The 17299-nt window shown below is 40.4% G+C and overlaps 1 protein-coding gene and 1 long non-coding RNA gene across 2 annotated transcripts in view; both read left to right on the top strand.

The window, feature by feature from the left end:
* The window catches only part of armc2 (armadillo repeat containing 2), a 19674-nt gene extending 5201 nt beyond the window's left edge, over positions 1 to 14473 (top strand). Inside the window, exons 4-18 of the mRNA XM_034900395.1 lie at positions 347 to 512; positions 1034 to 1160; positions 3635 to 3702; positions 4418 to 4522; positions 5555 to 5739; positions 5871 to 5973; positions 6308 to 6522; positions 7665 to 7810; positions 8381 to 8480; positions 10065 to 10395; positions 12068 to 12190; positions 12364 to 12477; positions 12915 to 13047; positions 13860 to 14014; positions 14245 to 14473. Coding sequence (XP_034756286.1) covers positions 347 to 512; positions 1034 to 1160; positions 3635 to 3702; positions 4418 to 4522; positions 5555 to 5739; positions 5871 to 5973; positions 6308 to 6522; positions 7665 to 7810; positions 8381 to 8480; positions 10065 to 10395; positions 12068 to 12190; positions 12364 to 12477; positions 12915 to 13047; positions 13860 to 14014; positions 14245 to 14378 — 2205 coding nt within the window. The 3' untranslated portion in view covers positions 14379 to 14473. The remainder of the gene's footprint in view (positions 1 to 346; positions 513 to 1033; positions 1161 to 3634; positions 3703 to 4417; positions 4523 to 5554; positions 5740 to 5870; positions 5974 to 6307; positions 6523 to 7664; positions 7811 to 8380; positions 8481 to 10064; positions 10396 to 12067; positions 12191 to 12363; positions 12478 to 12914; positions 13048 to 13859; positions 14015 to 14244) is intronic.
* An 866-nt stretch (positions 14474 to 15339) lies between these two features.
* LOC117961606 lies at positions 15340 to 16396 on the top strand. The gene is made up of 2 exons (XR_004660445.1): positions 15340 to 15688; positions 15743 to 16396. It is a non-coding gene; the product is annotated as an uncharacterized LOC117961606 (long non-coding RNA).
* Positions 16397 to 17299: the final 903 nt, after the last annotated feature.

A 17299-nucleotide genomic window follows, 5' to 3' on the forward strand; every position in this document is an offset into this window, starting at 1 on the left:
TATATATATATATATTTATGTAAATTTTAGAAATTAATATATGTATTATTATATTAAAAAAATATAATTTTCTGATTTTGACAACTGCTGGCCCTGAATATTACAAGTATTACCATGAAAACTAAAACAAATAGGAGAAGGAGGACACGTCCTGTACGCCAACATGAAAGCTTGTCTGGTTTTAATGAACGGGATTATAATGTTAATTTATGAATTAAAGAAATGGAAATGAGTGGCCATAATAATAGGATCTCTTAGGGGAAATAAGTAATTTCATTAGTTGATTCAAGTTCTAGCTTATTGTTCACACCATCATATTCCACCAATATGTTTTTTCTGGTACCAGAAGCCAAAGTTTCCAGTCCTCTGTGATGATGAGGATCCATTCAAGGCCTTACCCAAACCCCCCACTGTCCCACTGGAAGTTAAGAGGGGGCTGCCAGGAGGGCGGGCACGTCTCGTCCGGTCTGGATCTCTCACCGTGTTGTCTCCTGTAGAGGGACACATAGATGGTAAGGAAGGAAAAATACTATTGCAACAGGATCAAGTGAGAAAAGACAATAGATAAAAGTAAAGTAATTATTATCAGGCAATCATCAATGTTGTGCTTACAATAAAATCCTAATAAGATAAGGTATACAATGGTGCATTTGTTACAGGTAAAAAATTCAAAAAGAAAACACCCAATTTATTTCACCCATTGCGTGATCCCTGTATATCTTCTGTGCCGGCACTAGTGCAAGAGCAGTTTTCTTAAATGGAAATGAATGGAGCCATTCACATGCTGACATTATACCTGATTTACATTCTCTGTGGGCTGGGGGGAAACGTGATTTACTGCTGCTGTTTTGAGTGGGAAATGAGTCTTCTCTCTCTCTTGCTCTTGCTTTTATCTCTCTCAGCATTAAAAAATATGATGTTCAAAAGCAATAATTGAATTTGGAAATCTTTGGCCTGAATACATGTGCACATACTTGCTAGTGAAGCAGCAACCTGTAACTAACTTTTTGCCACATCCTTTGTACGTGTTTAGTGAAAGAGCACTTAAATCCAGGCCTGGGACAAAAGCAGCCGTCAGCTAAACGACTCCCCAGCACTGACCACACTGAGGTTCGCAGTGGTCCCCTTAAAACTGGCCAATGCAGAACAGCCAGTGAAAGGTACGCTTTTTAGTCCTCTGTTTGACTTGCAAAATCTGTCCTTCTCTGTTGTCTTCCCCGCCCCCCCCCCCCTCCTGCTCCATTAGGAGTGTTTACAGCTATTTTCATTTAGCTACTATCACTGACAGCTGAACATACAATATGCAGTCAGTTATGCCCAGCAGTGGTTTCACTAACTAATAGATAGAACACATTTTTCAACTTAAGTCACTCCACCCTAATTTAAACCCTCATATACTTTACTGTACACTATTTCTTGGTCACAGTGAAATACAGCTTCATTCCCAATGGAACTGCTTATATCTGTCTTTACTATCATGTGTCAGGTTTTACAACTTAACACTGCAGAAAGGCTAAAAGCTCTGCTTTTTTTCTGCCGACCTCATCAGCTGTGTGTCAGCACGAGGGGCATAATTCTGAGCATGAGGTTGGGGGCTGTCTTTATAATCCATCCGCCTATGGATTGGGTGGGGCAACTGGGGCTGTCGAGTGGGGACTGACCATAAAACACTTTTACAGGAAATCTGGGCTATCGCCCGCAGCACAACTGCCTTAAAAGCCAAGTTAGTGTGCAATGTTTGTGTAACTTGTTGCTGACAAAGAGAAGTCCCAAGAGATGAGACTGTGATTGATCTAAGATTCAAGTGGATAGGATTAAAGACTTCTTGATTGATGTTAGGTCAGAGTTTTTAAAGCTATGTCCTTTAGTGTTGCAATGAACTACATTAAAAGTTGCATTGGACAGAGACAAACAAAGTAAAAATCACAGAGATAGTCAAGCCAGGAGTACACTCCCTGCAAGTGGAAATAGACACAGCGTGACATATTAATATGATGAGTTGGATGAGATATAAAGATTGGGGAGATCGGACATCCACTAGGTTCTTTTTCTCCAATAAGCCAGAGCTTTGTAGCTCCAAATGGCTCTCTATTAGATTTGGGTGCCCATCTGGGCAAGGCTGGCAGCAGCGTGTGTTGTGACTGCAGTGCACTGGCCAGGCCTAAGACAGGGATGAGGTCATGTCTCAGAGAATGCAGTATCACACAAAGAGGCCTTATTATCAGGCTCTTAATCCTATCCTACAGAGCCAAAAGCCCCCCCTCTTACATTCACTGCAACATGCCTCGGCCATCACTCTCTGCTTCGTACGCCCTGTGTCTTCATCTCCATCAAAGTGAAAGAGCACTTGTTTTTTTTATTTTAAAATATTTGTTTTGGACCTTTTTAGGCCTTCATTTTCACAGGACAGATGAAATCATGAAAGGGGTCAAACCCCTTAGCTGTTGAGGAGTAAACCTCTATATATTGGCGCCAGCTCTACCAACTGAGCTAACCTGGCCACAAGTGCACTCTTTAGTCACACCTGTATACTGTATATTAATGCCAGTGTTATCAAGCAATATCATTTGAAAATGCTCCAATGGAATGAAAAAGAGACATATTTACAATAGCTAAATATATTTTCTGTCTCATACCTGTCAGCAACACCGTGAAATAAGTCTCACTTGAGTGTAAAATGTCAACAAGCTGAGAGTCAGCCTTTACTACTAATGTCGCTGCAGAACTTTCAAATTCCTGATAACATAATTATCTGTCTTTGATAGGAATGATTACACCTTTCTATATTATGTTGTTTTTCTGAAAAGTGAATCACTCTTTTGTGTGGGATTTATTATGTAAATCTTGCAGTTGTGGCAGTGATTTGGATGACTCACCATGCTGCTTGTCTTTATATTTATTAAGTTATTTTCTCAGTTGGTCACATACCAATTAGTGATAAGACACACTACCTTCAGAATTTATTGTAGCATTGAGTCATTCTCTTTGTGTGTGAGTGGAGTAGTGCAGTCTTGATGGTGACATGCAGAGGGCAAGCCACAACACATAACATAGCATGACAAGAGGGGTGTGTTTTTGGGATCACTTTACGGTTACTGCACAGAGGCGGTAAGTCTGTGGAGACAGCTCACAGTGACAAAGCATGAACAGCTTTAACCAGACTGCCCACAAAACTAAGATCTTAGTTCCTGTCTGTTGGGGATTGCAGTTTGCGATGCACAACGGCACACTCTAATGCACAGGCACAAAAGATTCTCACGCACTCACAAACTTACAAGCAGTAACACACAAACAGATAAACAGACACATTCATGTATATGTACTGTATGTGTGCAAATGTACATAGACACACTCAGATGTCAGCACTTGCACACAAGTCTCTACCTCTGCTGCAACAAGGACACCTAGTGGAACTTGAGGAAAATGCATCTTTAGCCAAGTTGATGAAATATAGAGTCAGCAACTTTAATGGAGATGTACTCTTTGACAATAGTAACCCTTTTTTCTTAGTTTGATGTCTAAATGAGCCAAAACTTCAATTGTAAATTAAAGTAAACTAAACAAGTCAGCACATATGTCTCATCTCCAAAATCTGATGTAACTAGACTCTTTGTATTTCTGTGTGTGCCAACAGTCGAATAATGCAGCCTGGTGTTGACTCAGGCGTTAGACTCACAGAGGGCAGAGCAGGATGGAAAACAGGTTTGTCGAGATATACTAAATAAACCTTTTTTTTAATCTTTTTATTTTATTTTTAACATGTTTGACATGGATTGTACATTTTGTACAGCCTGACAAATAGCAATGTAATGACAACCTTTCCTAACATACTACTCAACCTTTCACTGATTTTACTTTAAAGGTAACACATTTGATGTCTAAAGCCAAACATCTTTCAAAATCAACCCAAGTATGCCTAAATATATTATAAATATGATACGACTTGAGACCAGATATGTTGTTTCACTAGCAACAAAGACACACCCCTGTTTAAGAGTCAAACTTTAAATGGGGTGTTGTTGCTAAGGGCCTAATGATAGGCAGCCAGCCAATAGCTGAGAGATCTGTTGGTTTAGGAAACCACCGTTTCCTGCATCACACCAAGCAAGTGGGTATGCAAATGTTCAGCAAAAAGGGTGCATGGTGTGGGAGAGACTGCAGACATTTGCATGCAAAAACATGCATGCACACGTGTTTCCATTACCAATGCACACATTCAAATGCACGCACAAAGTCTATTTCAACACAGAAACAGATATTAGAGGATGTGTAACTGTGGATGGTGACCTTTCATCTTCACACATTAAACTTCCTACTGTCTTATTTTAAGACAGTGAACTTGTGAACCATGCTTGCTGCTGATGTTCACTGTCTGTGTTTGGATGTGGCTAACTGCAAGTCTGTCCTCACATTTCAGAGCTTGGGAATGGAGACACCAAGAGCACAGAGGAGGATGCAGAGTCATTGGTGTGGAATAATATGATTGCTCCTCTTCTCCAACAACTAGAGAGCATGGCTGCAGGTAGTGTGGGAAATGCAATAAGGAAATACTAACAAGTGCACACATGGGACATTTAGTAGTCTTAATCAGATTAATTCCTTCAACTATAAGAATGTAGTTTCTGTCACCAAATTCACTCACAATATCACTTTTCAATAATATGTTTTCTTTTGGGTTGAAGAATGTCTCTAAAGCTAGGCTAAAATGTAACAGTGGTGCAGTGATTCTGGTCTTTTTTTGTCTCACTAATGCCTTATTTCCTTACTACATTTAATTTTCAACCAGCAGGTTTTTAGCAGATAGTCATCGAGTAAGTCTTGCAAAATGAAAATGCATGTCATTTCCACCACTGAATAAAAGCAAACAAAATAGTGTTATATTTTGCATCAACGCAATTTTCTTACCCTGAAACTGCAGTCTGGCAGCCATGAAGTGAATTCTATGGCTGTAAATATTTTAACACTAAATTTAATGGAAAATTCATTTGAAAGATAAATATTAAATATTTATTGTACCAAGTGCCTTCTGGCTCATGCATAAAACACCTTTCAGAGTCAGTGGGACATTGATGTGTGTGTGGATTGTGGAGTGTGAGACTGCAGCCAACCTTTTTTAGAAATGGCCAAACTATTTTATTTATGCAGGGAAAACATTTATTTTACCTCAAAAACAAGGAAAGACTCCACCCTTTCTCTTCCTCTGCGCCAAGTTTTTAGCTGCCTGTTGCAGAATTGTTCTCCTGCATTTGACCTCAAAGCTGCTTCTTAGAGAAGGAAAGGGAATGTAATTTTACAGCTCATCAATGCATTATTGATGTTCAGGATTTTACCTCAAGTTCTTCATGCAAATAATAAATGTACACCATGCAGTAGAGCTCAGGCATATTGCACATACACAACATAACTTATCCGTAATTATATGGATACACATTTGCCAACACACACAAGTGGGTGTTTTTATTTTGGGATGTTTGCTTTCCCTGTGATTATTTGACATGCTGCCCCAGAATTTGACATACTCTCCTTTGCAATATCTGTTTTCCTGTGATGCCAGGCAGCTCTGAGGGCTCACTGGACAGTCTGTGTGATTTGTGTGACGGTCTCCATGGCACCTTAGCAGAAGCAGACATGCTCGGCCGACGCTGTAAGAGGAGGTCAGGGATACTTCGAACACTGTTCCGCCTCATCGACCTCAACTCTGCCCAGCTTAACCTGCACATTGCCAAGCTCTGCCTCGCTGTGAGTTGTGTGTGTGTCTGTGCGGGTGTGTGAATATCAGCATGTCCGCCACTAAGTTATTATGACAAGGGCATCCAGGGCACCTGGGCATTTGACAGTAATACAAAAGTTTTTTGCATTTTTCTCTCCAGCTGTGTGTCAGTGGAAACAACCTGCTTAACATCTGTAAGCTCATCTTCCAAATAAGCCGCAGTGAAAGCAACGACATCCTCTTTCAGAACAACTCTATCCTAGGTGAACACTATTCTAAGTCACAATGATCTAGATTTTCTATTCCGTATCAAGTCCTATATTCTAAAATATATGTGAGTAAAGAACACAAGCATTTTTCAATATGTGTGTAAATATGTCAATATAAGGGGAAACAATGTTAAATATTCTTCATTATGGGTTTGTTGCCTCATGTAGATTTTCCCCCTGTTGGACAAAAATGTTTATTTTTATGGCTGGTGTATGAACTGCTCAAGGAGCATAATATTCTCTGCTGGCCTAGAGTGATTTTTAATCTGTCTTGAACCACTCAGTTGACACAGTTTGGATGCTAACGTTCAATTTTTCTTGTGTCTAGGCTCTGTTCTGGGTGTTTTAAGCAACGAGGATGTATCTTCATCTGGGGAAGCTCTGCTGTACTGTGTTGGGACTTGGAAATTTCTCTCAGGAAACAGTGCACTCCTCAGACTTCTGCTGGACAAGAACTGTGTTGGTGTGGCTCAGAAACTCATTCAGAGGCTCTGCACAGCAGAGGACACCAACTTCACTATAGCAGGGCACATCCTTGTGCAGGTTAGACTTAACACTGCGGAGAACATCTTGAATTTTTTTAAATGTTTTGAATAAATCATTATATGTTTGATGTACACCAATCATTTTAGACAAATAGCTTTTTGTATCATAACTCAGGTGGAAACCTGAAGCATCCACTCCTGCTTACAAAACAATACACATAATTTCTCAACAGTTTTGCTATGTGAGTTAAAAAGTTATACTAAGTCAAAATAAAGGAACACATTGTTAAATATTCTTCTATGTGTTTGTTGGCTGATATACCAGACATAATAGAAGCTGCTCCCGGAGCATAATGTTCTCTGCTCAGTCTAAAACATACCCTGCTTCACTCTTCTGAAAATGATTGCTGCTAACCACGTAGGTTGGCCCTAGTAAACATCTTGAGCCACCGCTTCGTTTGACTTCCAACACAACTCATTATGCTGTTAGAAGAGGGAAACCAGTAGACGATGACTTTCCAGAACTTTCATAGCTGCCATGTGTTGGAAATTACTGTTTCCTTCTTGTGATAGAATGATTTATGTCCTTTCAGAATAGTTTCCGGTTGCTCTGCTGTATGGCGTCCTGTACAGGCCAGCAGTCAGCCGTAATGAGCATATGTGTGCAAGCCGTAATGGCACTGACACACAATACTGGCCTAAACATAAAATCCCTAATTAAGCTTAGCGTTTGTTCATGCTGGACACAGAAGTCGTACGCCCGCTGATTGAATTGTCATTTCTATCAGACACACACCAATCGCAGCAATTCTCACAACAAGGCAGTCTTTTAAATGTGACTCCCTCCTCACTGATCCCTGCTACACTGACGCAGCTTCACTCCACCACCCCATCCTCCTCCTTCCTAGTTTAGAGTCCTAACAATACTCAAAGTTCAAAATGGTTTTCAGTGTCTGTCCCAGGGGGGTTTCTGCATGGTGCTCCCTGTTTCAGCGTAGCATGCTGCTTGGCTGGTCCAGGGAGCATTATGAAGAGCGGAGCCATCAGCGCCAAGCATAACTGTATTTCCAATTGTTGCTATAAATGGTTAAATCTATGATGAGAGTGTTCCTGACTGAAGATACAGTAGGAATAGTTTTTATGTTTTTTTTCTTGCTGAACAATCTCTCTTTCTCTCTGTCTGACCTCTGGGCCCTCTAGCTGACAGCGACTTTGAGGAACCTCGCAGATCACCCAGATTCCCGCCCACTCTTCATCTCCTTCTCTATGCTGTCAGAACTCTGTCTGGTACTTCGTCATCACTGCAAAGACCTGGACATCTGCACCAACATTTCCAGAATATATAGGTATCACACACGCACCTCCATAAGAATAATTTCTTCCTTCCAAAGGAATATTCAAGGTCGTGACACAGCAATTTCTGTTTTATCAGTTGCTGTATTGAGTAGTTCTTAGCCTTATCAGTACAAAGTTTTGAATGCACAAATGAGTTCAAATGTGAAGGCCTACATGGAAGAAAGATTCAATGTAAAACCAGACACAGGGCTTGGGGCACCAAAGTCACCGGAGTCTGGAATGTTCTTGGCGAGCCTACTCTGACAGCAGGCCACGTACTACAGGCTCAATAACATCTGATCGCAATACCTCCACCAAACAGAGTGCAATGACTCGAAGGGTGCTCTAAGGCCCTGTCTTCAGTTTTTTGCTCCAGGTCTCTCATCAGCACAAAATAAAACATTTAGTGTTTTTCCAATACATCCCAAGATGAATGAAAGCATGAAAAGGTAGATCGCAGCCCGAGCTGCTTATTCATTAGTAGTGTGATTTAATATCTCCATATTTAGTCAGCATAGCAGAGCAGTCAGTAAGTGGACTTGTTGGTGTCACTGGTATTTGTTGTCCTCTCTCTCCCTCAGTAAACTCTCCTCTTACTCGGAGTGCCGCCTCGCTCTGGCCCAGACCCCTGACTGCTACCAACTATTTTTAGAACTGCTGAGCAAACATCACCAAAAACAGGTGAGTCCACAAGTCTTGTGTGTGTGTGTGTGTGTGTGTGTGTGTGTGTGTGTGTGTGTGTGTGTGTGTGTGTGTGTGTGTGTGTGTGTGTGTGTGTGTACGTGAGCACGCACTTGAGTCTGTGTGTATTAGAAAGAAGGGAAGACAAGCTTTTCAAGTGTTCATGATGTAATCCTTGCAGCATGTTTACCCTCATAGCAAGTTGTTTATGTAACTCAAGTCTAAGCACATTTGCGGGACATTGTGTCCATCTGTACATAGCGTTCGTCTCTCTTTCCCATGTGTGTTTGGACATTTAATCATCCCAGGAGGGGCTAAGTGAATCAAGGAAAGGGGCAGAGGTAGGGAGGGAAGGAGGGAGGAGGAAAAGGAAAAAGAATTAATGAGGCGAGCTTGAGTAGATACTACAGTAGAGGTGATACAGAAGTGAAAGGGAGTGATAGACAAGAGGATTAGGAGGAAAAGAAAAGGGTGGTACTTTGGCAATCAGACATGACTGACATGTGTTCTAAATCTCACTGGGGATAAAGACACCCACACCTACAAAGACAAAGAGACACACACTGGACAGTAAAACATGTAATGAGCTCCTAGTGCTAGGACGGCCCGTCCTGTCCATACCAATGCCACTGCACGTTTCTACGAGAAAATAGTGTGTTCTTAGCACATGGTACTTAGTAAGTAGAGTCGGGATACAAGGGTGACGCGCTGGGTGTCATTTCTCACCTTTTTTCTCTGTAAGAGTGTGATAACTCGTTAAAAAAATAGGCCGTAGTTACACTCAAACGTGTCTCAGTTATGATCTCTCCAGGGGAAATGAATGACACCAACAACATTCTACTTGACAGGACAGGCTAACTGACTGTGTTGCAGGTGAAGTAGCTCTTGATCTTCAAACTGTAAATAAAATGTCATAGGATCTGATGTTGACTGTTTTTAATTTTCTCGTCACAAACAATATGTTTTTCTTTGGGGAGATATATATTTTTCAGTCAAATATACTACAAATATACTATTCAATTCAATTTTCAATTCATTTTTTTTATAAAGCGTCAAACAGTTATCTCATTGCGCTTTTCATAAAAGAGCAGGTCTAGACCGTACTCTGTGACGTTATTTACAGGAACCCAACAATTCCCATACTATATAATCATTAAGCAAAACATGCTAAACACATGCTGTATCATTGTAGATTGACTATCTTTGAATTTTGGTCTGTTGATCAGACAAAACAAGTCATTTGTCTTCAACTGCGGGAAATTGTACTGGGCATTATTTGCTATTTTCTGACGTCTTACAGATATACTAATATATTCATTAATTTAAGAAAACAGATTAATAGATAGTTTCTTCCTGAAACATACATTCATGTGATAAATATGAACAAAGAAACTACAACAAACATGCTGAAAATGCATGTCCTATACTGTCTGCATACTGCATTTATAAGAGAAAAAGTGGATCAGTTCATGTTTGAAGCCATTAAGTACCTTTTTCCAACACATTCTTGTCTTTCAGACACATTTGCAATAGAATAAAACATGCAGATTGATTACTACAGTGCTCTCCTCCGCTCTCCCACAGGACCTTGTCGTGCGCCTTCTTTTCACCCTCGGGAACCTCACAGCCAAAAGCGAAGAGGCTCGGCAGCAGCTCTTTCAGTGCAAGGCCTGCATGGACACACTCCTGCAGCTGTACGACACCTACCAGTGCAGAGACAACTCACCACACACACCCCCACAGAAAGGCCTGCTTTTCCCCAGCGAGCCTCAGGCCCCTCCGAGGAGTGTGCAGGTGGATGAGGACGTGCTGGTGAAGCTGGTCAGGGTGCTGGCGAATATGTGCATCCACCCGGCTGTAGGTCCAGCTTTGGCAGACAACACAATCTGCATTCAGCTGCTGATGGAGACAATTGGTGAGCAGAAGGAACTCACTCTGTTTTGAACAAAATCACTTAAGTTAAAACATCTATACAATACAGTCAGTAGAAGATTCACAATAGCGTTTCTAGATTTGTCCTTTTCGCCCACGTTGTATCTCCATCATACAAAAGGAGCATTGTTTAAAAATCTAGAGTTCTGGTAAGTTTAAAAATAGCTGTTTTGTACATTGTAAGTACAATATCTGCTAAGAACCCCAACCACTTCCCTTGTGCTGGGAACAAGACATGACTTTGGTCGAAAACACTCCTTGTTTGTCTGTTCATTCCTCGCTCGCTTTCCTTTCTGTACTTTCTGTTCAATACGCAGCACATCCTCTTTTGGTTTACCTGTTTTTTTTTAAGTCTGACAGAGCAAAGCGCTTCACTGCATGAGCAGGATGTTCTGTCACGTCTCACAGCCCACTTGGTTTGTGTATGTGAAATTCTCCCTAGTGGTTAGATGGTTTCAGGACCGGTTGAACTGATGCACAGATGGGTGTGAAACTCTCGATTTCTCTGCTGCCTGCCTCCTACACACTTGAAATTAAATAATGAAAAGAGAAATAAACACAGCAAAGGTCGAATTAGTGAAAACATGTCAGATTTCTAAATACAAAGGGGTGTGTGATTGATGCCAGAGAGTTACATGGTAAGTAAATTAAGTAACTGCAGACAGAATCATAAAATGAGCAAATGAAGGAGAATATGGGGAGTTGGTGTGACAGCTGGAAACAGAAAACAAATCTAAGTAGGTGATGAAAGAGTGCTGCTTTACATTGCATAAATTTGAGGAGAGGCACAACAAAGCAGCATTTCCAGTCAGAAACAGAAACACAATTCAGTGTGACACCGCCGCCAGTTGACACCAACCGCAATATCCGCGATTTATGACCGAGCACACGGCATCTGCTGCTATATCAGGAGCAGACTCTGTTTCCAAGCCACTCGCGGTGTCATGGCTGGTTGCATTGGGTCACATTGACCTTTTTGTGCCAGCTAATGATCAAACCGACTATATCAAGCTGAAACCACAGACAGCAGCTACTTTTATGATAATGTCACAGTGTCACATTAGTGTGACCGAGCTGTAATATGCAAAAAGAGTGTGTACTGTATTTCTGCATTTATTTATCATATTTAAATTGTTCTTTAATCGTTCTATTTATCCGTAAATTACTACTTAACTAGTAATATATTCACATTTGCATTGCACTTGGAAATTTAATAAATCAACAGCTTCATGCTGGGTGCCACCCAGTTTACACAATCCATGTTGCAATTGCTTTATTGATTAAAAATCTACCTTTACTTTATATTCTCAACATAAAAGGCAACAAAGCTTTCACCTGAATATACTTTGGTAAGTCATTAAAAGGGATAGATCTGTTAGTTTTGAGTTGTTGGTGAATGCATTTTTTTTTACAAGGCAATGAAAATTTGCAATTATAATTTCTTACATTAGGTTGAGACTAGCGGACAATAACATGTCAGGAGCATGAAGGCCTGTTCCTGGTAACAGCGCAATGTGGATGTTCCCTCTGTTGGTTGGTTGCATTTTATTAAAAAAAATCCGAAACATCTACAAGATCTGTAATAGAAATTATGTTAATTCAAGGTTACTCTATTTCTCCTTGTGTGTGTGTGTGTGTGTGTGTGTGAGAGACAGAGCTGAGGTCCGTGCAGGAAAGCGATGAACTATTGGTGAATGTGGCTGCCACCATCAACAACCTGTCTTTTTACCAGGAGGAGAGCTCTGTACTCAGACGCAGTCGACTCACCATTGCAAAGTGTAAGACTGAAAGACTGACAGATCTTAATGTCGAAAAATAATACAAACAAAGAGAGTGGAACTATTTGTGTATTTTGCTGAGTTTTTCCCCATATTGTCCTGCTTTTGCTGAATTTCCCTTCCTCATTTACTCTACGCTTATTTCTTGGCTCACTCTTTAATTTTTACTTCAGTGATGTTGAAGTTGGTGCTCAGCCCAAGTAGGGACGCCATGCTTGAAGCCACCCGTGTATATGGAAATTTGTCACAGTTCAAGGATGTGAGGGACTTTATTATGCAAAACAAAGGTACGTAATGGACAAAACATCAACAGATATGCACTAAACACTCCAACATGAGATTATACATATTTCCTATTTTGTTTATTCCTCACAGTATTCATTGACTTTTGCAGAATAGTTAGCCAAAGTTAGCAAATGATTGTCTTTAAAGCCAATACGCAAAACTAAATAAATAAAAAGGCTTGTGTAAATATGCATAAATCAAATCTTCCTATCACAGAACCTTACAGAATACTTAGTACCTTGACACAGAAGGGCAAGTACAGTAAGCATCTCTGCATTCTGTTGTGTCATGTTTAGGCTGGACTTATATCTGGAAGGCCAGCTACAGTCAGCATAAACATGCCTGCTGAATCTGGTGATAGCAGCCGTCTTATCTTTGACCTGCTTTGTCTTCGTGCACTCCCACACATCATCATCTTTCTCCTCTCCCTCTCCCTCAGTGCACCGGTTTGTAGTGACGCTGCTCGACTCAAAAAGCACTGAGATGTGTTTTTCAGCCTGCGGGGTCCTCACCAACCTGGCTCTGGACCCTGCCAACAGGGACAGTCTCTCGGTGGAGGGGGCTGCTGCCAAGTAAGAACTAATGACTTAGAGATTACAGTATATGTGTGAATGTGTATACAGTATATGTTCATATTCATATTTTATTTGACCGGCAGTTCAGACTTTTCACTAAATATGGTAAAGCTGATGAAAAAAGCAGATCTACTGTGCTTGGATAGATTAAATGAAACCAAAATTTGATGAAGACTTAAATAAGACAATATAGTGAAGAGCATCTTGGGGCTCATAACCAGCAACATATGAAAAAAAAATCAACACATAACCGATACAACCGATTGGTTTAGCTTATTTCATCCCAGCTAGAAGACTGGAGACCAGAGGAAACAGCTAACCTGGCTCTGTCTAAAGGTTTCATTTTGACAAACATAAGCAAAACAACTCCACTGACATGAACAAGGTGCTACTAATCATTTCAAACTTAAGGTTATTTATTTAGAGTAGCTATACAAGTAAGTGTAACTACAAATCAAGTTATAATTTCTGATTTGTCAATTTAGATTTGTACATTTTTAACACATGGCATCTTAAAGTGAAACAAATTCTGTGAAATGATATTCTAGTGCAAGCTTCTTGTGCATTGTTTGAACATTTGAGTTCTTACTTCCCCTTTACACACACACACACACACACACACACACACACACACACACACACACACACACACACACACACACACACACACGAGTCCTGTTTCAGATTGTGGTCCAATGAAGTGGAGCTCATGCCCACAAAACCTGCCGGTCATGTGAATTCCTCTCCCTCAAGTCACGATGTGTGTGTGTGTGTGTGTGTGTATATGTGTGTGTGTATATGTGTACCAGGCTTGTGGACTGTCTGAGAGACTTCGTACCACGTGATTGGCAGCTGGCGGGCCAGGTTTGTCAGGCGTTGTGGAACATGATCGTCTGTGGCTCAGAGAAGCTGCTGGACACACGGGAGAGAGAGTCACTGCTGGAGATCCTCACCACATTCTTAGGTTGGTTCACAGTGTTATTACAAATCCTTACATAACAAGGGAGGGAGACATGCTGGAGAGAACATGCTCTTGTTCATATCAGCAGCCCTTAGGGGGAAAGGAGGGACACACATTTTCATACTTACATACATAATACCTCCATGATCACATCAAAAGTTTTTTAAAATAAACCTGAAACCCCTAACTAGGTTCTCTCATCCTCTGTCTACTCTTTTCAACATGTTCCCTAGATGAACAGGAGGCTCTGAAGTGGATAGAAAATGAAGATATGAGAGATTTCCACAGGGCATGCTGGGAGTTAGAGTTCATACCTGTAGCTCAAAAACTGATAAAGACGCTCCGGCCTCTGGACCTAACAGCCTGACAAAGTTTGAGTTGCATGTTGTCATAGAAATCTTAGTACTGTTTTAAACTTTTCAATACACATTCTAACTATTATAAACTTACTTCCAGTGGGTTTTAAAGGTGGCTGTGAAGGTTTGTAGCTTGTAACATTAAGTCTTGTCAGTTACAGTCAAATCCATCGCTGGTTTTCAAGGCAGAAAAAATTAAAAACACCTTTGGAAATGTCTCAAACCACAATTCACTTTCCCACTGTCCATCCATATGCTTCAAGCTGACTGTTAATGTCATTGTTTAATGAAACAACAAACCTTTTAGGCCAACAGAGTGTCAGCGTGTCATATTGAAAACCACAGAGTTTGGGTGGCTATTATGATAAAGATAAAGTAGCAGGGTGAATCGGTTTAAATGTGTGTGGATGTTAAAATTACCAGATTGTTTTTATCAATTCTGTATACTTTATACACAAGGTCTTCATTTATTTATTTTCTTAGCCTTTTCAATCTCAAGAAAATTTTAAAAATGTGTAGCCTTTTTGCACTTCTATTTTCATAAAGCAGAAGCCTTGCTTTTCTGGGTATCTTCATATGTACATGGGTAATTTAATTCAAGCTCTTTGCACATTAACAGACTTGAACAGTTTAGTAGCTCACTGTGTTGTAAAGGTTCTTTTATGATAATGTCGTCCTGATGGATAACTGACTAGGAATTTACCACATAAGTACATTTTTATTTTCTGTGGATTGTGTGACATTGTAACTTGTACATAATAAAGCACAAGAAAGTGGAAAAACATGTTTGCTTCTCAAAGCCTTTATTATTACACTGATATGGGGCCAGGCAGTGCTTGCCAGTTACACCAGATAGCCTAAAGTACAGTATTCCAAAATCACATCGTTATTACATCAAAACAAATCAGAAACGGCACTTAATGCAAAAATCTCCGTTTTCACACTATAGCAACCTTAAAACAACCACAACACAAGCCGGTGTTTAAAAATAAAAAACAAATAGAACACTACACCATTCATAAGCCAGAGCTACTAACAAACATTGTTCTCTACATTAAATTTGTCAGGTTGATATGAAAGACAGTTGGCTGACTGATATCAAGGCTGCTCAATGTTTTTTATTCCATATATTGTCTGGGAAAGCCACCGAAATGTGAAGGCAGTTTAGTCAGTGGGCACAATACTGAATTTGTCCTGGTATTTGTGAATTGACAGACAGGCCTTGATGGGAAACAACCTGAACTTCAGACAGCCTCAATGGGAGAGTGAAGGATCTTTCCCAGTTAGGTGGGACTAGAGGTAAACAGGAAAGAGAGGTAAGGTTTGCTACATGGAATTCCCACTTTTCTTGGTCTTATGTTGGTCAGGAGCAAAGAGAAACTTTGTCCTCGACCGCACCACAAGAACAGGGACCATTACCGGGTTCCTAGGGAGTCATACAGTTCCCCAGCTTGTACAGTAAAATGACATTCACATGAAAGTCCCTGGATTGTACCGATTACAAACGGAGTTCAGCTCACTGTTGATGAGTCAGCTTTATTAACAAAGACTTGAGTGTACTTTGAACATAAGCTGATAGAATTAACCCCATGAGTCATCTTACCATGAGCTATTTCATTTCCTATACTCCCCGCACAGTGGAAGTGAGCTGATATTGACACTGATTGTGCTGTTTGAATCCTGAATTGCGTAGACCTCTTCACGTCTAATGTCTTTGATGAAGCAGTGAAATCCGATTTGTTTAGGAGAAAACTACAAATGATACACAATTTAATTTCATAGTTTATTTCTTTTCATATAAAAAAAGTGTCAGTAACTGACGTCAGTCAGAAGTTTGAAAAAAAAGCTCAACTTCCTCTCAAAACACTTCCAAATGTACCATTCCTTTATCAACATCGCCCCTCCTCCTCATCACTCATTCATCTGTCTGAATCTCTCAATCCACCCTCAGAAGAATGCAGTAAGTTAATGGTTTTAGTAAACAAAAAACAAAACAGCAGAGGTTTCTCACCTCTGTTCAAAATTATAAAAAAAAAAAAAAAAAAAAAGCTGCTTTTGCACTGGTTAGACTTCCCCAGCAGGAAAATAAGCACAGCTAAAACCTTATGCATTCAACAGCTACTCGACCACAGTCGGCCATGTGTGAGCCCACCGGCTTCCCGAGCAATGGGAACAGCCCGGAAAGAGTCTCTGCTCACCAAAGAGCACTTATATGTTTTATTGAGAACAACAGAAGAGGTATTCATTTACTGGTAAATTCACAATCCAAAGCTTCGAAAGTGTGTTAGGATGACCAGGCAGCTGAGATAAGCGGAAGACAGATAAGGTGTGGTTAGGGGAACCGGAAGCAAATCCCTCCTGGAAAACCTGGTTTTTAACTTTCTTTATGATTAGCTTTTTTTTTTTTCATTACCAGAAAAAAAAGACAACAAAAACAAATGATACAGGTACTCACAATAACAGAGCTACAGCAGAAGCAAGAAGTCTTTCCTTCAAAGTGCCTCGCTTTTTTTTTTGACACATGAAATTCAAAGACAAACTTTTTTTTTTCTGTCATTTTTGTGAAACACACGCACACACACAGTCATCATGAACACAGAACTCATCCACACATGTACAGTCAAACTCAAAAAAGGGGCTCAGACAGTGTTCTTTGAGTTTCTTTCCAAACCACTCTGGTTTTCACACACTCCTTGAATTAGCTTACATTGACATTTGAGATTTTGAGATTGGGGTACAGGACAAGGTGGTGGGGGACGGGTGGGGCGGGGGTGTAATGCAGTGGATTTCTAATGGATAGGGCCTTAGGGGATATAATGGGGTTGAGGGGTGATTTGGGGATCAATATGATCCCGTTGAATACAACATGGGAGCAGCAGCATCAGCACGTATGCAAACTGTGCTGGATAGTTCAGGCACACGTTTAAAAAAA

The sequence above is a fragment of the Etheostoma cragini genome, chromosome 18 (assembly GCF_013103735.1).
Source record: "Etheostoma cragini isolate CJK2018 chromosome 18, CSU_Ecrag_1.0, whole genome shotgun sequence".
Classification (NCBI taxonomy): domain Eukaryota; kingdom Metazoa; phylum Chordata; class Actinopteri; order Perciformes; family Percidae; genus Etheostoma; species Etheostoma cragini.